Consider the following 21,736-nt stretch of genomic DNA (forward strand, 5'->3'; position numbering starts at 1 on the left):
CCCCTCAAGTTCACAGAATTCATGGGTGGCAAGGAAAGGAATGGACTTCAACAGACTTCTGTTGCAGTGAGTTTGGGCGTGACAGACAGATCCTGAAATGGTGACTAAATATGAAAAAGAGGAACTACATGGCTAGAACAGAGCACAGGGTGAACTGATAAGAAGCCACAATCAAAAACACTTTAACAGAACGCCCAGTGTCGTTAAAACAGAGCCCAGCCAGGCCGCGGTTTCTGCAAGGGGGCAGGTGAATGAGGTGAAGAGAGCAGGATAGTCACCTGGAAAGGGAGAAATGAAACCCACCTCAACCTCAAAACCACCTGCTTCAAAATAAGCTCCCTAAATTCTGCCATCTGTGACACTGTGGATGAACCTGGAGGACATTATGCTAAGTGAAATAAGAGAAAGACGAATGCTGCATAATCTCACCTATAAGTGGAATCTAAAAAACCTGAACTCATAGAGACAAAGGGTAGAATAGTGGTTACCAGGGGGTGGGGGAAATGGGAAGATGTAAGGCAAATGATACAAACTTCCCCTTCTAAGATGATGAAGTCCTGAGGATTTAGTAAACAGCATAGTAATTTTATCATTTTAAAAATTTTTTATTAAATCTTTTTTAATATAATTTTTATTTCAGAGAGAAAGGGAGAGGGAGCGAGAGATAGAAACATCAATAATGGAAAGAGAGGCATTGATTGGCTGCCTCCTACACACCCCCTACTGGGGATGGAGCTCGCAACCCAGGCATGTGCCCTTGACTGCAATCCAACCCCCTTCAGTCCATAGGCCAACGCTCTATCCACTAAGCCAGACCAGCTAGGGCGGCAGCATAGTCATTTTAGTTAACAGCACGATATTATGTATTTGAAAGTTGCTAAGAGATATGAACTGTTCCTACCAACAAAACAAAACAAAATGGTAATTATGTGAGGTGATGGCAGTGTCAACTAGCATTGTACTGGCAATCAATCATATCGCAATGTATAAATGTATCAGATCAACGCATTGTGCACCTTAAACTCACACAATGCAATATGTCAATTATATCCCAATCAATAAAAGTAAAAAGGAATGAGGTGCTGCCCTGACAGGTGTGCTCCATGGTTAGAGCATCGGCCCAAACACTGGGCTTGATTCTCAGGTTTGATTCCTGGTCAAGGGCGTGTACCTGGGTTGCAGGTTGGATCCCCACCAAGACAAGTGGATGTGTCTCTTTTCTCTCTCTCTCTCTCCCCCGCCCCTTCCACTCTCTCTAAAAATCAATGGTAAAAAATATCCTCAAGTGAGGATTAACAAAACAAAAAAAGGGAATGAGGTGCTGATGCATGCTGCAACACAGATGAAAACATTATGCCAAGATACAAAAGACCGCCTGTTAAGTGGTTCCATTTCTATGAAATTTCCAAGAAAGTCAACCCTGTAGAGACACAAAGTAGATTGCCTGGGGCTGGTGGTAGAAATGGGATAAACTGTAAAGGGGAATTTGAAATCTTAGTGGAGCTGTGGAAGATTCTAAAACTGGATTGTGGCAATGATTGCATAAATTGGGAAACAGTAAAAGTCATTGAATTATGCACGCACAAAACTCTTTCTAGGAAGTTTTTTCTGAGTGCCTCCTCAGACTCTACTGCTGATGTGACTGTCATTCTATGTCAGGAATCAGCAGGCTTTCTCTAAAGGCCAAATACTAAATGACTGGAACTGGAGAGCATTATGCTGAGTGAAATAAGCCAGTCAGATCTCACTCATTTGTGGAATATAGAGAACAACATAGACTGATGAACAGGGTCAGATCCAGAGATGGAGAAACAGTGATCAGACTGTCAATTCCAGGAGGGAAAGTAGGGGAGGGTGGTGGTAAGGGGAAGAGATCAACCAAAGGACTTGTATGCATACATATAAGCCAAACCAATGGACACAGACAACAGGGGGATGAGAGCATGGAGGGGGGAGGTTGGGGGTTAATGGGGGGATGAGGACACATTTGTAATACCTTAACCAATAAAGAAATTAAAGATTAAAAAATACTAAATGACAAGACACTGGGTATCCATTGCGACTATGCAATTTTGCTGTAGTTGCAGAAAATTCCAACTCCTGGGGGATATCATCAGGTGAGAATTAAGAACTCAATGATCCAACCTTGTGGTCTGTGCTCCTAAAAGCTGAAGCCAAAACAGCTTGAGAGCCGAAACCGGTTTGGCTCAGTGGATAGAGCGTCGACCTGCGGACTGAAAGGTCCCAGATTCGATTCCGGTCAAGGGCATGTACCTTGTTGCGGGCACATCCCCAGTAGGAGATGTGCAGAAGACAGCTGATCGACGTTTCTCTCTCATCGATGTTTCTAACTCTCTATCTCCCTTCCTCTCTGTAAAACATCAATAAAATGTATTTTTTAAAAAAAAGAAAAACAGCTTGAGAGCAAAGAAATGTTAAGGAGTGTGCCTGGAAATGGTTCTTTAACAAAAATAGACATTGTTGTGTTTAAGGTCTCCATTTGTGGCTCTGGCAGATGGAAATAGATTAGATATAGATTAGATAGATGGGTGGGTGGATGGATGGATGGATGGATGATGAAATGAAGGAATAAAGGATCATGGATAGATGATGGATGATAAATGGATGGATGGAAGGATGGATGGACAATGGATGAATGGATAGATGGATGGTGGGTGGATAGATGGAAAGGTGGATGATGGATAGATGGACAGACAGACAGATGCATATATAGATGAGGTGATGGATAGATGGATGGATGATGGAAAGAAGGAAGAAAGGAAGAAAGGAAAGAAGGAAAATGGATGGATGGTTGGATAGATAATAGATGGATGATAAATGGGTAGATGGAAGGATGATGGACATATGGATGATGAATAGATGGATAGACAGATGGGTAGATAGATAGTAGATAGATGGATGGATGGATGGATGGATGGATGGATGGATGGATGGTGGATGGATGGATGGATGGATGGATGGATGGATGGATGGATTGGTTGGTATGGATATTTTTCCCTAGTGTCAGAGACAGGAAACCCTATCTAACTACTTTTGACCTGTCTGCCTCTGAGTAGAGCATTCACTTATCTTCTAAGTTCTGGAGAAACCCTTCTTTTCAGCCACAGACACCTCCAATTACAACCTCTACACCATGTTACCCTACATTGATGGTGGACACACACACACACACATACACAGGCTTTTTCTTTCCTTGCTTATGGTACCAGATTTCAGTAAGTAACTCAAATAAACATGTGGGGGAATCCATCCTTACTTCTTCCCTTTCCTATAAGCCCCAGAATCAACCACTCATTACATCTCTGTTATTTCTAGCCCTGGCTCTGTAGTTCAGTTGGTTAGAGTGTTGGTCCTGATATGTCAAGGTTGTAGGTTCAATTTCCAGTCAGGGCACACACAAGAATCAACCAATGAATGCATATATAAGTGGAACAACAAATCAATGTTTCTCTCTCTCAAAGTAAAATTGATGAATAAAAAATTTTCTAAAGAATTCAGTTTCATCTCAGTCATAAACTTCTGTTGTTGGATTATACCAATGGAAGCTATTTATGTTGATTTGTTTTAAATTTTACTATTTTTATTGATTTTAAAAAGAGAGGAAGAGAGAGATAGCAACATCGATGAAACTTGCACACCTCCTACTGAATTGAGCCCACAACCCGGGTATGTGCCCTAATTGGGAATCAAACCTCAACCTCCTGGTTCATGGGTCGAAGCTCAACCACTGAGCCACACTGGTTGGGCTTGATTTTTTTAAATGAGAGTCAGGTTAGAGTGTGAGCTTCAGGATGATTTTGAGGGCTGGTGAACAAGCCTGGAGATGCCTGGTCAGGGATGCCCTGATACACCCACAGGCCAGGAGGTCTGATGTGGGCACTGCCGATCCTACCACAGACCACCCATCCCACAGCCTCATTGCTGCTCCGTCATCAGCAGGAGCTTTGCACCCTCGCAATTAGTCACCAGCAGCTCTAGCCCAGCATCCCACCTGCAACCAAGAGGGGCAATGGGAACTCCACCTCAATGCCCCTATACTTCCTTGAGCCACGGATCTCATGAAACGGAGGCTGGGGAGAGAATGGCCTGGCATTTACTGCTCCCCTGGGGAAGAAATGTTATTCTTATACCCCAGTAAAAATTATTTTTTTTAATCCTCATTGGAGGATATTTTTCCATTGATTTTTAGACAAAGTGGAAGGAAGGGAGGAGGGGGGAGGGAGAGAGAGAGAGAAGTAGAGGGAGAGAGACAGCGCCCTAACTGGTTTGGCTCAGTGGATAGAGCGTTGGCCTGTGGACTGAAGGGTCCCAGGTTCGATTGCTGTCAGGGGCATGTACCTTGGTTGTTGGCACATCCCTAGTGGGAGGTGTGCAGGAGTCAGCTGATCGGTGTTTTTCTCTAATCGATGTTTCTAACTCTCTATCCCTCTCCCTTCCTCTCTGTAAAAAATCAATAAAATATTTTTTAAAACGGGACAAAGAAAAAAAAATGTAAGTGGGGCCCAGAACATACAAATCAGATTAGACTGACAGCAGGGCTTCTTGTTTCTTTTTGTTTATTTTGGTTTGTTTTCGTATTTTGGGGGGTGTTTGTGAGCTATAGTGGCAACATTTATTAGCGAGCCCTTGACAAGACAGCCACAGTGGGCGAGGCACTACCGGGGCGGGTCCAGCAGTAGGAGCCGGTGGACCTTGGGGATCTGCCCCCCAGAAACACGACACCTATATCTCCTTCTGCTCTGACAGCAATTTGAGGTTTAGACGGTTAATGACTTCATGCTGTCAGCTGTGGCTGCAGGCCTCCCAGAGGAACTAGGAAAAGGGATGTGGACCCGCCTTCGCTTTCCCTTTGGGGGCGGGGCCACGCCCACACTCCCTGGAGGGCGGGGCCACTTTCACACAAGTCTGCCAAGCATTCCTGAGGCCAGCAGCCAGCCAGGACCCACGATGATGTCCCTGGTTCTTCCCACCCTGCTCTACCTCGGTGAGTCTGGACAGAGGGGCGGGCAGGAAGGTGGTTCTGTCAAGCTGGGCTGTGCTCACCTGTGTTTCCTTTCAGGGTTTTATCTAACCCAGAGCAGTTGGGTTCAGAAAGGTGAGTATTCCCTTTAATATTCCCAAGGACTAGGTAGGGTTTGGCCTGATTTCCGCTCTTGGGGCTGGGAAGAGGGGTCCTGACCCTTAAAATCGTGGCTGTAAGAGGGAGGAAGTAGAGGATGGCAGGAGAAACAGACACACCTGTAAATTTGTTACCTCTTCTTCTAGGAAGTCTTCCACCACCTGTTATCACAGCTCAGCCTGGATCCATGGTTCTATATAATGAACCAGTGACCATCCTATGCCAAGGGCCACCCGACGCTGAAGCCTACGAGATATATAAAGTGGAAGAACCTGAGCCCAGGGACAGAAGGAAATTACTGGTGGCTGGGAGAACCAACACTTCATATATCCAAGAGATGAAACCAGACAAGACAGGACTGTACCGCTGTTCCTATAAAAGTGGAGAACACTGGTCCCTGTTCAGTGACCCCCTGCGTGTGGTGATGACGGGTGAGTGGGACCGGGGCAGCAGGACCAGGAGGGACCTATTTGCAGATACAGAGATACAGAGCAGGAAGCAACAAAGCCTCTACCTCTAGGAAGGCATCAGGGATGATGCAGAGACACATTCCCTCAGGGTGGGACATGGAGGGGATAGAAGCCAGAGCCACGTCTGCTCCCGGGAAACAGGAAAGGACAGCGCATGGACATGGCTTCCCCTTTATCAGCAAACTTCCTTCATTCTCAGGAACTTTTGACAAACCCTCCCTCTCAAGCATGAGTGGCACGGTGGTGGCTTCAGGAGACAATGTGAAGTTACAGTGTTTCTCCAGAATCAGATTTCATGCATTTATCCTCACCAAAGAAGACGCACCTCAGTTCACCCAGAGACAAAGCTCCATAACCCAGGACAATGGACAGCAGACCACCTTCCACATGGACCATGTCATGTCCACACAGGCAGGGACCTACAGTTGCTACGGTGCCTTCAGCAAAGACCCCTATGTGTGGTCTCACCCCAGTGACCCATTGCAGCTTGTGGTCAGAGGTGAGGAAGGCCCTCCATCCCCATGTCCCCTTCTGGAGATGACACTGTCCACTTAGGGAGTGACTGGAAGAAAGAGAAGAGTCTGGTGGGTAACCCTTGGCAATAACCATCTGCTTCCACAAAAGCCACAAGCACCCCACCCACACACACCATGCAGGCCTCCTAGAAATAGCCAGGGGAAACACTTTTTGAAGCATGTGATTATCTAACCACTAGGTTGTACACCTGAAAATAATACCAAGTGATAGTGAATGTAAACTGTAATTGGAAATTTAAAAAGTTTTTAAAAGCCTTAGCTGTTCTCACCCAATGTTTCCTTCCAAGGTTGCATCTAGCCCAGAGCACTCAGGCTCAGAATGCTGAGTATCCTTTTACTGTTCAAGGACTCAGTAGGGTTTGGCCAGATATCAGCTCTCTTGGGGGCTGGGAAGAAGATCTTGGCATTTAAGCTCGTGGCTGTAAAGGGGGAGGAAGTGGATGGTGGCATGAGAAACAGACACACCTGTAAATTTATTTCTTTCTTCTAGGAAGTCTCCCCCCACCTGTTATCACAGCTCAGCCTGGATCCATGGTTTTATATAATGAACCAGTGACCATCCGGTGCCAAGGGCCTCCAGGCGCTGAAGCATACAAGATATATAAAGTGGAAGAACCTGAGCCAAAGGATGGAAAGAAATTACTGGTGACTGGGAAGACCGACACTTCAGCTATCCAAGAGATGAAACCATACTGGACAGGACCGTACTGCTGTTCCTATCAGAGTGGAGGACACTGGTCCCCACTCAGTAACATCCTGCATCTGGTGATGACGGGTGAGTGGGTCCCAGGCAGCAGGGAGGGACCTCTTTGCAGCAGGAAAAGCAGGAAAACCAGGCTCTGAGATACGGAGCAGGAAGCAGCAAAGCCTCTACCTCCAGGAAGGAATCAGGGATGATGCAGAGACACATTCCCTCAGGGCTGGACATGGAGGGGATAGAAGCCAGAGCCACATCTACTCCCTAAAATAAGAAGGGACAGTGCATGAATGTGGCTTCTCCTTTATCAGCAAACTTCTTTCTTCCCCAGGATCTTATGACAAACCCTCACTCTCGACCATGAGTGGCACGATGGTGGCTCCAGGAGACAATGTGACTTTACAGTGTTTCTCCAGAATCGGATTTCAGGCATTTATTCTCACCAAAGAAGATGCACCTCAGTTCACCCAGAGACAAAGCTCCACAACCCAGGACAATGGAAAGCAGACCACCTTCCACATGGACCGTGTCACCTCCACACAGGCAGGGACCTACAGATGCTACGGTGCCTTCAGCAAAGACCCCTATGTGTGGTCTCACCCCAGCGACCCATTGCAGCTTGTGGTCAGAGGTGAGGAAGCTGGTCCATCCCCATGTCCCTTTCAGGAGATGACACTGTCCACTTAGAGCAGTGACTGGTAGGAAGCCGTGTCCACACTATCAGCTTCCATAAAAATTATGAGGACTTCACCACTCACCTATCATACAGGCCTCTGACACATACCTAGGGGCTGGGATAGTATGTAGGTCGTTGTGAATCTGAGGAGACAGAGCCTGAGCACAGATAAGGAAATCATCCCCATTTGCAGAAGCTGCTGAGAATCCTGATCCCACAGAATTTAGCCATCCTCATGGTGAATAACTGGTAGTCTTTTTTTTTTTTTAACTGTAAGACCATTTATTGGGTAAATTACAGAGGTAGAAGAAGTAAGTCCTAGAAGAAAGGGGCTTAGGAAACAAGTTGTGGAGGTAAAACAAGGGCCTGTGGAGTTTGGCAGTGAGGAAGCTAGTGGTATTGTGCCTGGAAGGGGAAGCAGGGAAGAAAAGGGGAGATGGAGACGGAAGGGAATGTCACAGGTGGGCTCTGTGAGTGGAGAGCGCCAACGGGTAGTCTTTGCAGAAGGAGCAGGAAAAGTGAAGGAAGATTAGGTGCAAAGGGACTGAGGGAGAATCTTCGACTAAAGACACAAGGAATATCAGAGAGGCCATTCCCCATCAGCTGAGTCAATAGTTTGCAGAAGGGCATCCCAAAAGACCAGGGCTCCCATGGAGAAGACTGAAAGCTCCCCACCCAGCCCCCAGCCCAGCCTTTCATAACCCTAGAATTCCTTAAGGCAATCACCACAGGGCTCATTATGACGAGAGGAAAGAAGGCAGATATTGCTTATGCAGACGGTGGCTGGGCAGCGACCTCCCAGATCCAGGAGACTGGAGACATGAGCTCAGGTGGAGGGCACTTACCTGAGAGGGGCTTTGGCTCCTCCTCTGTGACCTCTGTCCTATCTCTCTCAGGACCTGCTGGTTGGAGTGTGTCCCCTGAGAACCAAGTCCGGCTAAGCCTGGCTGGCCTGGTTCTCTTGGTCCTGGTGGTCCTGGTGGCAGAGGCCTGCTACAGCCACAAGAGGTCCGTCTATGGACTCAGATCAGCTCCTTATCTGAGCATCATGACAAACACCTAGGACACTCGTGGGTCTAAGGACAGTGTTGACCTGAGGGGCGGATGACCAGAGGAAACCAGGCGCTGGCTGTCTTGTCTACCAGATGATGGGGTGTGTCCGTCTCCTGCAGAATCTGTCACAATGTCCCAGCATCACAGTGAATTAATGCAGTACTAATGGGTTCTCTTGGAGGTCTGAAGAGCAAATGCCTAAAATGTGTCCACTGGACAGCATGGCGTTTTTTGTAACTGATCTTTTATTGTTGGAAATATTACAGATGTTCCTTTCTTTTCCCCATGGACCCATCCAACCTGCACCCATGCCCCCACCCAGGCCTTCACTGCATTATAACCTGTGTCCATAGTTTTAGCATATGTGCAGATAAGTTCTTCCCGACCCCCAACCCCCTCTGTCTGAGACTCATGCTTCTGTATCTCTGGATCTATTTTGTTCATCAGTTTATTTTGTTCATTAGATTCTACATATGAGTGAGATCAGTGGTAACTGTCTTTCTCTGACTGGCTTAGTTCACTCACCAAGAAAAATTAAAAATGAAACTTCCATTTGACCCAGTGATCCCACTCCTAGGAGTATATCCTAAGAAGCCCAAAATACCAACCAGATAGAATATATGCACCCTATGTTCATAGCAGGGTTATTTACAATAGCTAATATCTGGAAACAGCCCAAGTGCCCATCAGCAGATGAGTGGATTCAAAAGCTGTGGTACATTTACACAATGGAATAGTATGCAGCTGTACAAAACAAGGATCTATGCTATTTTTCATGAAATTTATTGGGGTGACATCCTATATAATAAAAGCGTAATATGCTAAGTGTCCGACTGATTGGTCAACTGTTTGGTAAACCACTCAACCAATCACTATGATGCACACTGACCAACAGAGGGGAAGACACTGTCATAAGTAAGTTAGCTCACTGCTGGGGTCCAACGCCCTGGAGCCAACCTCACATGGTCCTTCCCTGGCCGGCCAGCCCCCATCAGCCCTGACCCAGGACTGGGCAAGATTGCCCCAATAGGCCCTGATTGCCGGCCAGGCCAAGGGATCCCACCAGTGCACAAATTCCTGCACTGGGCCTCTAGTTAGTTAATAAGATTATATAGGTTTCAAATGAACAATTTTATGATACATGACCTACATATTGCATTGTATACTTCTCAACCATGAGAACAGATTAAATACTGTCATTTGTAACAACATGATTGGACCTTGAGAATATTATGCTAAGCAAAATGAGTCAGTCAGGAGAAGCTAAGAACTGTATCATTTCACTCACAGGTGGGATATAAAACTGAAACTCACAGATGCAGACAAGAGTGTGGTGGTCATCAGAGGGAAGGAGTGGAGGGGTAGTAAAGAGTAAAGGGGACTACCCAGCTGGCATGACTCAGTGGTTGAGCATTGACCAATGAACCAGGAGGTCATGGTTCAATTCCCATTCAGGCTCCATCCCCAGTGTGGGTGTGCAGGAGGCAGCCAATCAATGATTCTCTATCACCATTAGTGGTTCTCTCTCTCTCAAAAATCAGTTTAAAAATATACTTCTTAATAAAGTGGTAAAGGGGACAAAGTAGATGGTGAGCTAAGATGATTTGACTTTGGGTGGGTATGGAGGCTCCTCAAAAAATGAAGAATAGAGTTATCGCCTGGCTGCTGTGGCTCAGTTGGTTGAACGTCATCCCAGGCACCAAGAGGTCACTGGTTCAATTCCAGAACAGGGCACATGCCTGGGTTGCAGGCTCCATCCTCAGTAGGGGGCGTGCAGGAAATAGCTGCTTGATGTTTCTCTCTCGCTCCCTTCCTTTCTCTCTCAAATCAATAAAACACAGATAAGAGAGAAAGGTGGTATAAATGACTCAAAGGTAGTAGGATGATAGAGAAATATAATAAATTATATACATACATGGATAGTTACAATAGATATATACATGATAGAAAGGTAGGTAGATGAGAGAAAAAAAGCTGGTATGGAAGATAGATAGATAGATAGATAGATAGATAGATAGATAGATAGATATAGATATAACAGAAAATAGATGATAGATAAAAATAATAGATTTTAGATAGATACATATTAGTAACAGATGGAAATATACATGATAGTAAGTTAGGTAGACAAAAAATAAAGAAAGAGACACAGAAATACAAATGCATATTTTGTCCCAGTGTCAAAGAAAAGAATGTCTTACCTAACCATTTTGACCTGTCTGCTACTTCATCTTGGTTGGAATCTTCCATTATCTTCTTAAACCTGAGAAAAATCAAATTTCTCATCTGTGATTATCTCACCTTACACCCTCTGCTCTATGCCCAAGCCATACACCAAGGACACAAACACAGGGTCTCACTTCCTCAGCTAATTGAACAGGTTGTGGTGATGCTGGGGTTAAGCTTAGATGGATGTTGACTGAAACACCACAACAACAGGGAAACCCTAGAAGCAGTAGGAAATATTTCTGAACGTCAAGAACCAGGTAGGATTTATCATTGTTTACAGTGTCCTCAGGGTGTGATGAACGAAGACATGGCCAAATAACTTGAAACATTAACCCAATCAACACAGTTCTTGTGAAGATTACATGCAACTTTCTCCACGGAATCTTGATAAAATGAAAACCCAGTAAAGGTCAGCTGTTATATTACTTCAGATTTGTGTAGAAGAGTGACTCATGTCGGTGCAGAGAGGGGAAGATTTTAAATCTAAGTTACATGTTTATTGATAAAAGTGAATGGCATAGCTACTCAGTAAGGTCCAGCCAGTGAGATGGTTTAAAAAGAAAGACCCATTGCCCAGCCGATGGGGCTGAGTACTTGAGCACTGACCTATGAATCAGGAGGTCAAAGTTCAAATCCAAGTCAGGGCACATGCCTGGGTTGTGGGCTCAATCCCCTGTGAGGGCATGCAGGAGGCAGCCAGACAATGATTCTCTCTCATCGTTGATGTTTCTACCTCTCTCCCTCCCCCTTGCACTCTCTGAAATCAATAAAAACATATTTTTTAAAAAAAACATAACCAAAAAAGGTTGAAGAGAAGCCGGCACTCAAATAAACCTCTTTCCTTTTACCAGCAAAAATAAAAGAACCAAGGGATGGCAAAACACAGTGAAATTACCTAGCTTAGGTTCATCACTTTCATCCACGGACAGAGTCAGTGCTAACAATGCAGTGGGAACATGCACAGTCGGCAAAGAACTAATAATTATGTCATTGCCTCCCTAAGAGGGCCTGCTCTGGACCACATGCACACACTGTGAGTCTACCTTTGCAGAAAGACAGAATTATTGACTCATTTTGTACATGAACAGGAGAAAGCTCTGCATTTAGTAGCAGGAGCCATGAGCTCACAGTGTATTTCAGAGCCGATCTCAGACTGGGAACGACTTTTTCCTGTTCTTCATCTGTGATCCCACTTACTGCTCAATTCATACAGAAAGATTAAATGCCCATGAAGAATTAGGGACAGAAAATAGGGACCAGACTGGGCTGATGGAGGTTTAAAGTTCACATGACTAACATCATGATCAGCTGCCCCTGCAAGGCTTTAGCAGAAGACGTTGTGAAATGCCTTCACTCTGGGAGTGATAGCCAAGGCCCTCCCACCACTTCCTGTTCCTTGGTGTGACTTTCAGAGAAGTGTGTTCCGCATAAAGGCAGCATCGCTGAGGCCAACGGGCCAGAGAGGACCCAGAATCATGTCAGTGGTTCTTCCCACTCTGCTCTATCTCGGTGAGTCAGGACAGAAGGGTCGGGGTGCAAATACATGGCTGCCGGGGCAGGTCAGAGGTTCCATAAGGCTGGGCTGTTCTCCAATATGAATGAGCAAACAAAACAGAAACAGACTCAAAGACACAGAGAATAGACTGACGGTTGCCAGAGGAGAGTGTATGGGGACTGGGTGTAAAGGTGAAGGGATTGAGAAGTATAGATTGTGAGTTACAGAATCCTCATGGAGGTGTAGAGTACAGCATAGAAAATATAGCCAATACTATTGTAACCAGTATGTATGGTGCCATGAGGGTACTGGACATAGCAAGGGGAATCACTTCATAATGTATATGATTGTCTAACCACTAGGCGGTACACCTGAAACTAACATAAAATAATATTGAATGCAAACTGTAATTGAAAATATTAAAAATTTTTAAAGACTGAGTTGTTCTCACCCAATGTTTCCCTCCAGGATTGTATCTCACCCAGAGCACTCAGGCTGCGATCGGTGAGTATCCTTTTAATGTTTAAGGATTGAATAGAGTTTGGCCAGATATCAGCTCTCTTGGGGGCTGACAAGTGGGGTCTTGGCATTTAAACTCGAGGCTATAAAGATGAGGACGTGGAGGATGGCATGAGAAACAGATACAGCTGTAAATTTATTACCTGTTTTTCTAGCACAGCATCGCAAACCTGTTATCACAGCTCAGCCTGGATCCGAGGTTCAATATAATGAACCAGTGACCATCCGATGCCAAGGGCCTCCCTACGCTGAAGCCTACAAGATATACAAAAAGATAGAACCTGAGCCTAGGAATGGAAGTAAATTCCTGGTGGCTGGTAGGACCAACACTTTATATATCCAAAAGATGAAGTGGGACAATATAGGACTGTACCGCTGTTCCTATATGGGAGCAGGATTCTGGTCCCCCCTCAGCAACCCCCTGCAACTGGTGATGACAATGGGTGAGTGGGACCCAGGCAACAGGGCTGGGCGGGACCATTTTGCAGAGGGAGAACCAGGCTCTGAGATACGGAGCAGGAAGCAGCAAAGCCTCTACCTCTAGGAAGGCATCAGGGATGATGCCGAGACACGTTCCCTCAGGGCGGGACACGGAGGGGATAGAAGCCAGAGGCACATCTGCTGCTGGGGACAGGAAGGGACGTGGCCTGCCCTTTATCAACAACTTCCTTCTTTATCTGGATCTTATGACAAACCCTCACTCTCCAGCATGAGTGGCACAGTGGTGGCTTCAGGAGACAATGTGAAGTTACAGTGTTTCTCCAACACCACGTTTCATATATTTATTCTCAGCAAAGAAGATGCACTTCTCACCACTCAGACACAAAGCTCCACAGTCCAGGACAATGGACAGCAGACCACCTTCCACATGGACCATTTCATGTCCACACAGGCAGGGACCTACATGTGCTACGGTGCCTTCAGCAAAGACCCCTATGTGTGGTCTCACCCCAGTGACCCACTGCAGCTGGTGGTCAGAGGTGAGGAAGGCCCTCCATCCCCACGTCCTCTTCTGGAGATGACACTGTCCACTTAGGGAGTGACTGGAAGAAAGAGAAGAGTGTGGTGGGAAGCCCTTGGCAACACCATCTGCTTCCACAAAAGACACAAGCACCCCACCCGCACACACGCAGGCCTCCTAGATATAGCCAGGGGAAACACTTTTTGAAACATAGGATTATCTAACCACTACGCCATACACCTGAAAATAATGCAAAGTGATAGTGAATATAAACTGTAATTGACACTTTAAATATTTTTAAAAGCCTGAGCCATTCTCTCCCAACGTTTCCTTCCAGGGTTGCATCCAGCCCAGAGCACTCAGGCTCAGAATGCTGAGTATCCTCATAATATTCATGGATGGAGTAGGGTTTGGCCAGATATCAGCTCTCTTAGGGGCTGGGAAGAGGAGTCTTGACATTTAGAATTCTGGCTAAGAGGGGAGGTAGATGAGGGTGGCATGAGAAACAATTACACCTGTAAATTTATTACCTGTTTTTCTAGTTGGTCTCACCGCACCTGTTATGAAAGCTCTGCCTGGACCCATGGTTTTATATAATGAACCAGTGACCATCCTGTGCCAAGGGCCTCCGGACGCTGAAGCCTACAAGATATATAAAGTGGAAGGACTCGAGCCTAGGGAAGAACGCAAATTGCTGGTGGCTGGGAAACCTAACACTTTCTCTATCCAAGAGATGAAAGCAAACTGGACAGGACTGTACCACTGTTCCTACGAGAGAGGAGTGTGGTCCCCGCCCAGCGGCAACCTGGATCTGGTGATGACGGGTGAGTGGGACCCAGGCAGCAAAGCCGGGAGGGACCTCTTTGCAGAGGGAGAACCAGGCTCTAAGATACGGAGCAGGAAGCAGCAAAGCCTCTACCTCTAGGAAGGCATCAGGGATGATGCAGAGACACATTCCCTCAGGTGGGACACAGAGGGGATAGAAGCCAGAGGCACCTCTGCTCCTGGAGAACAGGAAGGGACGTGGCCTCCCCTTTATCAACAACTTCCTTCTTTCTCAGGATCTTATGACAAACCCTCCCTCTCGAGCATAAGTGGCAGGGTGGTGGCTCCAGGAAACAATGTGACGTTACAGTGTTTCTCCAGAATCAACTTTGATTCATTTATTCTCACCAAAGATGGTGCACCTCAGTTCACCCACAGACAAAGCTACACAGTCCAGGACAATGGACTCCTGATCACCTTCTACATGGACAGTGTCACCTCCACTCAGGCAGGGACCTACAGATGCTACGGTGGCTTCAACAAAAACTCCTCTATGTGGTCTCACCCCAGCGACCCATTGCAACTGATGGTCAGAGGTGAGGAAGCTGGTCCATCCTCACATCCCCTTCTGAAGATGACACTGTCCACTTGGAGCAGTGACTGGTGGGAAGCCGTGTCCACCCCATCAGCTTCCACAAAAGCTATGAGGTCCTCACCCCTAATCAGACCAGGCAGGAATTTGAGCACAGATAAAACATAACATCCCCATTTCATCCCCATTTGCAGCAGCTGCTGACAATTCTGATCCCACAGAACCCAGCCGTTCTCATGGGTAGTCTTTTTTTTTTTTTTTTTTTTTTTTTTAGTGTAAGAGACCATTTATTGGGTAAATTCCAGAGGTAGAAGTAAGTCCTATAAGAAAGGGCTTAGGTATCAAGTCATGGAGGTAAAGCAAAGGCCCATGGAGCTTGGCAGTGAGGAAGCTAATGGTAAGGTGCCTGGTGGGGGAAGTGGGAAAGAGAAAGGGAAATGGAGAAGCAAGACAATGGCACAGGCGTGGTATCTGGATGGAGAGCGCCAGAAGGAGCAGGAAAGGTGAAGGAAGATTAGCTGCAAAGAGAAATAGGGAGAAAAAAGATTCAACTAAAGACACAAGGAATATCAGGGAATTCATTCCTCATCAGCTGAGTCAATAGTTTCCAGAGGGATTTCTAAAAGAAGGACCAAGCAGGGCTCCCATGGAGAAGACTGGAAGCTCCCCACCCAGTTCCCACCCCTGCCTTTCATGACCCCAGAATTCCTTAAGGCAATCACCACAGGGCTCATAATGACAAGAGGAAAGAAGGCAGATATTGCTTATGCAGAAGGTGGCTGGGCAGCGACCTCCCAGATCCAGGAGACTGGAGACATGAGCTCAGGTGGAGGGCACTTTCCTGAGAGGGGCTTTGGCTCCTCCTCTGTGACCTCTGTTCTTTCTCTCTCAGGACCTGCTGGTTGGAGTGTGTCCCCCCAGAACCAAGTCCGGCTGAGCCTAGCTGGCCTGTTTCTCTTGGTCCTGGTGGTCCTGGTGGCAGAGGCCTGCTACAGCCACAAGAGGTCCTTCTATGGACTCAGATCAGATCCTTACCTGAGCGTCATGACAAACACTGAGGATACTCGTGGCATCTAAGGACAGTGTTGACCTGTGGGGCAGGTGACCAGAAGAAACCAGGCGCTGTCTGTGTTGTCTTGAATAGATCAAGTGATGGGGTGTGTCCGTCTCCTACAGAATCTGTCACAATGTCCCAACATCGTTGTGAATTAATGCAGTACTAATGGGTGTCTTGGAGGTCAGAAGAGCAAATGCCTAAAATGTGTCCACTGGCCAGCATGGCTTTTGTTAGAACTTATCTTTTATTGTTGGAAATATTACAGATGTTCCTATCTTTTCCCCATGGACCCCATCCAACCTGCACCCATGCCCCAACCCAGGACATCACTGCATTATAATATGTGTCTATGGTTTTTGCATATGTGCATATAAGTTCTTTAGTTCATCTCTTCCCAAACCCTGACCCCATTTGTCTGAGACTCATCAGTCTGTTCCATGCTTCTATGTCTCTGGATCTATTTTGTTCATCAGTTTATTTTGTTCATTAGATTCCACATAAGAGTGAGATCATCTTTCTCTGACTGGCTTAGTTCATTCACCATGAAAAATTAAAAGGGACCTTCCATTTGACCCAGTGATTCCACTCCTATGAATATATCCTAAGAAGCCCTATATACCAACCAGAAAGAATATATGCATCCCTGTGTTGATATCAATGTTATTTGCAATCGCTAATATCTGGACACAGCCCAAGTGCCCACCAGTAGATGAGTTAATACAAAAGTTTTGGTACATTCACACAATGGGATACTGTGCAGGTTTAAAAAAGAAGACTCTATGCTATTTTTCATTAAATTTATTGTGGTGACATTGGTTAATAAGATTATATAGGTTTTAAATGTACAATTTTATGATACATGATCTACATATTGCATTGTATACTCCTCTGCCATGAGAGCAGATGAAATACTGCCATTTTGCCATGAATGGACCTTGAGAATATTATGCTGAGCAAAATGAGTCCGTCAGGAAAAGCTAAGAACTGTATCATTTCACTCACAGGTGGGATATAAAACTGAAACTCATAGACACAGACAACACTATGGTGATTACCAGAGGAAAGGGAGTAGAAGGGCAAAGGGGACCACCCAGTGTGGTTTCTTGGTTGAGCATCAACCTATGAACCAAGATGTCACTGTTTGATTCCCTGTCAGGGCACATGCCCAGGTTCCAAGCTCCATCCCCAGTGTGGGACATGCTGGAGGCAGCCCATCAATGATTCTCTCTAACCATTAGTGTTACTATCTCTCGCTCTCTCTCTCAATCTGCATTCCTCTCAGAAATCAATAAAAATATATCTTTTTTTAAAAAGAGGTAAAGGGGACCAAATAGATGGTGACCTAAGAGGATTTGGCTTTGGGTGGTATGGAGGCTCCTCAAAAAATGAAGAATAGAGTTATCGCCCAGCTGCTATGGCTCAACTGGTTGAGCATCATTTCAGGCACCAAGAGGTCGCTGGTTCAATTCCAGGTTGGGTCACATGCCTGGGTTGCAGACTCAATCCCCAGTAGGGGGGTGCAGGACATAGCTGCTCAATGTTTTTCTCTCTCTTCCTTTCCTTCTCTCCCTCTTCCTTCTTTTCTCTCTAATATAAATAAAACATAAATGAGAGAGAAAGGTGGTATAGATGATTCATAGATAGATAGTTGGATGATAGGGAAATATAATAAATTATATATAGATACATAGATAGTTATAGATAGATATATACATGATAGAAGGTAGGTAGATGAGAGAAAGCTCGTATGAATGATAGATAGATGATAGATAGATAGATAGATAGATAGATAGATAGATAGATAGATAGATAGATAGATAGATAGATAGATGATAGATAACAAAAAACAGATGATAGATAAATATAATATATGATAGATAGATACTATTAGTAACAGATGGAAATATACATGATAGAAAGGTAGGTAGACAAAATATAAAGAAAGAGACACAGAACTACAAAGGCATATTTTGTCCCAGTGTCAAAGAAAAGAAAGTCTTATCTAACCATTTTGACCTGTCTGCTCCTTCCTCTCGGTTGGAATCTTCCACTATCTTCTTAATCCTGAGAAAACTCCAATTTCTCATCTGCGATTAAATCACCTCTGCTCTATGCCAGCCGTGGGCAAACTACGGCCCAAAGGCCAGATCCGGCCCATTCGGCTGTTCTATCCGGCCCGCAGAGCCGAAAGAGCAGAGGGTTCTCTTGCTCTCCCCTCCATTCCTTCACCAGCACCAGTGTTAACATGGCAACGTCGGGAAACACGGCCGCAGCTCCTTCTTCTGAGTCCAGTTTAAGAACCCACTGTGGCCCTCGAGTCAAAAAGTTAGCCCACCCCTGCTCTACGCCCAGGCCATACACCAGTGGCACAAACACAGGGTCTCACTTCCTCAGCTAATTGAACCGGTTGTGGTGATGCTGGGGTTAAGCTTAGATGGATGTTGACTGAAACACCACAACCACAGGGAAACCCTAGAAGCAGCAGGAGATATTTCTGAACCTGAAGAACCAGGTAGGATTTGTCATTATCTACAGTATCCTCAGGGTCTGAGGAATGAAGACATGACCAAATAACTTGAAACATTAACCCAATCCACCATAGTTCTTGTGAAGTTTATGTACAACTTTCCCCACAGAAATTTGATAAAATGAAAGCCCAGCAAAGGTCAGCTGTTATATTACTCAGATTTGTGTGGAAGACTGACTCATGTCTGGGCAGAGAGGGAAAGATTTTAAATCTAAATTATGTGTTTATTGCGAAGAGTGGATGGCATAACTACTCAGTAAGGTTCAGCCAGTGAGATGGTTTAAAAACAAAGAGGCATTGCCTAGCCGATGGGGCTAAGTAGTTGAACACTGACCTATGAACCAGGAGGTCATGGTTCGATTCCCTTTCAGAGCACATGCCTGGGTTGTGGGCTCGATCCCCTGTGTGCGGCGTGCAGGAGGCAGCCAGGCAATGATTCTCTCCCATCATTGATGGTTCTACCTCTCTCTCCCTCTCCCTTACCCTCTCTGAAACAATAAAAACATATTTTTTTAAAATAATCAAAACAGCCGAAGCCGGTTTGGCTCGGTGGATGGAGCGTAGGCCTGCAGACTGGGGGGTCCCGGGTTTGGTTCCAGTCAAGGGCATGTACCTGGGCTGCGGGCACATCCCCAGTGGGGGATGTGCAGGAGGCAGCTGATCGATGTTTCTCTCTCATCGATGTTTCTAACTCTATCTCTCTCCCTTCCTCTCTGTTAAAAATCAACGAAATATATTTTTAGAAAAACAATAACAACAAAGGGGTGAACAGAAGCCGGCATTCGAATAAACCTCTTTCCTTTTACCAGCAAAAATAAAAGACCCAAGGGGTGACAAAACCCACTGAAATTACCTTGCTTAGGTTCATCACTTTCATCCACGGACAGAGTCAGTGCTAACAGCATGGTGGAAACATGCACAGCAAACAAAGAACTAATAATTATGTCATTGCCTCGCTAGGAGGGCCTGCTCTGGACTACATGCACACACTGTGAGTCTAGCTTTGCAGAAAGACAGAACTATTGACTCATTTTATACATGAACAGGAGGAAGCTCTGCATTTAGTAGCAGGAGCCATGAGCTCACAGTGTATTTCAGAGCAGATCTCAGACTGGGAACTACTTCTGTCCTGTTCTTCACCTGTGATCCCTCTTACTGCTCATTTCATACAGAAAGATTAAATGCCCATGAGGAATTGGGGACAGAAAATAGAGACCAAGCTGGGCTGATGGAGGTTTGAAGTTCAGATGACTAACATCATGATCTCAGCTGCCTCTTCAAGGCTTTCACAGGAGATGTTGTGAAATGCCTTCACTCTGGGCGTGAGAAGCAAGGCCCTCCCACCACTTCCTGTGCTTGGTGTGACTTTCAGAGAAGTCTGTTCCGCTTAAAGGCAGCAGTGCTGAGGCCAATGGGCCAGAGAGGACCCAGAATCATGTCGGTGGTTCTTCCCACTCTGCTCTATCTTGGTGAGTCTGGACAGAAGGATCAGGGTGCAAACACAATGCTACTGGGGCAGGTCGGCGGTTCTATAGGGCTGGGCTGTTCTCCAATATGAATGAGCAAACAAAACAGAAACAGACTCACAGACACAGAGAACAGACTGATGGTTGCCAGAGGAGAGTGTATGGGGACTGGGTGTAAAGGAGAAGGGATTGAGAAGTATAGATTAGGAGTTACAGAATACTCATGGGAGCGTAGAGTACAGCATAGAAAATATAGCCTATAGTTTTGTAACCAGTATATATGGTGCCAGGAGGGTAGTGGACATAGCAGGGGAAGCACTTTGTAACGTATATGAATATCTAACCACTAGGCAGTACACCTGAAACTAATACAAAGTGATTATGAATGTAAACTGTAATTGAAAATTTAAAAAATGTTTTAAAGCCTGAGCTGTTCTCACCCAATATTTCCTTCCAGGGTTGCATCTAGCCCAGAGCACTCAGGCTCAGAATGGTGAGTATCCTTTTAATGTTCAAGGGCTGAGTTGGGTTTGACCAGATATCCACTCTCTTGGGGGCTGGGTAGAGGGGTCTTGGCAATTAGACTCGTGGCTGTAAAAAAAAGGGGGGAGGAAGTGGGAGGTGGCATGAGAAACAGATACACCTGTAAATTTGTTACCTGTTTTTCTAGGATATTTCCTCCCACCTGTTATCACAGCTCTGAATGAATCCATGGTTCTACCTAAAAATCCTATGACCATCCTGTGCCAAGGGCCTCCAGACACTGAAGCCTATGAAATATATAAAGTGGAAGAACCTGAGCCTAGGGACAGAAGGAAATTGCTGCTGGCTGGGAAGACCAGCACTTTATCTATCCAAGAGATGAAACCAGACAAGACAGGACTGTACCGCTGTTCCTATCAGAGTGGAGGACACTGGTCCTCACTCAGTGACATCCTGCGTGTGGTGATGACCGGTGAGTGGGAACCTGGCAGCAGGGCCGGGAGGGACCTCTTTGCACAGGGGAGAACCAGGCTCTGAGATACAGATCAGGAAGCAGCAAAGCCTCTGCCTCTAGGAAGGCATCAGGGATGATGCAGAGACACATTCCCTCAGGGCTGGACACAGAGGGGATAGAAGCCAGAGCCACATCTGCTCCCAGGAAACAAGAAGGGAGAGTGCATGGAGGTGGCCTCCCATTTATCAGCAAACTTCCTTATTTCCCAGGAACTTATGACAAACCCTCGCTCTCCAGCATGAGTGGCACGGTGCTGGCTTCAGGAGACAATGTGAAGTTACAGTGTTTCTCCAGTTTCAAGTTTGATGCATTTATTTTCATCAAAGATGATACACCTCAGTTTACCCAGAGACAAAGCTCCACAGCTCAGGACAATGGACAGCAGACCACCTTCCACATGGACAATGTCACCTCCACACAGGCAGGGACCTACAGATGCTACGGTGCCTTCAGCAAAGACCCCTATGACCCCAGCAACCCATTGCAGCTTGTGGTCAGAGGTGAGGAAGCTGGTCCATCCCCATGTCCCATTCAGGAGATGACACTGTCCACTTAG

General features: G+C 45.9%; 3 protein-coding genes across 3 annotated transcripts; all 3 read left to right on the forward strand.

Annotated features, from left to right (window-relative positions):
• Positions 1 to 4,968: 4,968 nt before the first annotated feature.
• Positions 4,969 to 8,582, forward strand: LOC118655105 (leukocyte immunoglobulin-like receptor subfamily A member 6). Its single transcript, XM_036306545.1, has 6 exons — positions 4,969 to 5,005; positions 5,287 to 5,571; positions 5,810 to 6,109; positions 6,637 to 6,921; positions 7,175 to 7,474; positions 8,416 to 8,582. Exons 1-6 carry the CDS (start codon positions 4,969 to 4,971, stop codon positions 8,580 to 8,582), a joined length of 1,374 nt encoding a protein of 457 aa, XP_036162438.1.
• A 3,669-nt stretch (positions 8,583 to 12,251) lies between these two features.
• LOC118655180 (leukocyte immunoglobulin-like receptor subfamily B member 3) lies at positions 12,252 to 14,736 on the forward strand. The gene is made up of 4 exons (XM_036306716.1): positions 12,252 to 12,310; positions 12,765 to 12,800; positions 12,971 to 13,258; positions 14,319 to 14,736. The coding sequence occupies exons 1-4, from the start codon at positions 12,277 to 12,279 to the stop codon at positions 14,699 to 14,701; spliced, it is 741 nt and encodes a 246-aa protein (XP_036162609.1). The 5' UTR covers positions 12,252 to 12,276; the 3' UTR covers positions 14,702 to 14,736.
• Positions 14,737 to 15,025: 289 nt separating this feature from the next.
• Positions 15,026 to 21,736, forward strand: LOC118655106 (leukocyte immunoglobulin-like receptor subfamily A member 6). The gene is made up of 2 exons (XM_036306546.1): positions 15,026 to 15,137; positions 21,390 to 21,736. The coding sequence occupies exons 1-2, from the start codon at positions 15,026 to 15,028 to the stop codon at positions 21,734 to 21,736; spliced, it is 459 nt and encodes a 152-aa protein (XP_036162439.1).

This window comes from Myotis myotis, unplaced genomic scaffold (genome assembly GCF_014108235.1).
Source record: "Myotis myotis isolate mMyoMyo1 unplaced genomic scaffold, mMyoMyo1.p scaffold_m19_p_42, whole genome shotgun sequence".
Taxonomy (NCBI): Eukaryota; Metazoa; Chordata; class Mammalia; order Chiroptera; family Vespertilionidae; genus Myotis; species Myotis myotis.

Excerpts from the sequence above, each read along its gene's own strand:
- LOC118655180 (XM_036306716.1), top strand. The coding sequence starts at position 12,277 with ATGTCAGTGGTTCTTCCCACTCTGCTCTATCTCG. Across the intron at positions 12,311-12,764 it reads TCCCACTCTGCTCTATCTCG|GATTGTATCTCACCCAGAGC; the intron begins GTGAGTCAGGAC and ends GTTTCCCTCCAG. Across the intron at positions 12,801-12,970 it reads GAGCACTCAGGCTGCGATCG|CACAGCATCGCAAACCTGTT; the intron begins GTGAGTATCCTT and ends CTGTTTTTCTAG.
- LOC118655105 (XM_036306545.1), top strand. The coding sequence starts at position 4,969 with ATGATGTCCCTGGTTCTTCCCACCCTGCTCTACCTCG. Across the intron at positions 5,572-5,809 it reads CCTGCGTGTGGTGATGACGG|GAACTTTTGACAAACCCTCC; the intron begins GTGAGTGGGACC and ends CTTCATTCTCAG. Across the intron at positions 6,922-7,174 it reads CCTGCATCTGGTGATGACGG|GATCTTATGACAAACCCTCA; the intron begins GTGAGTGGGTCC and ends TTTCTTCCCCAG.
- LOC118655106 (XM_036306546.1), top strand. The coding sequence starts at position 15,026 with ATGGACAGTGTCACCTCCACTCAGGCAGGGACCTACAGATGCTACGGT. Across the intron at positions 15,138-21,389 it reads ATTGCAACTGATGGTCAGAG|GAACTTATGACAAACCCTCG; the intron begins GTGAGGAAGCTG and ends CTTATTTCCCAG.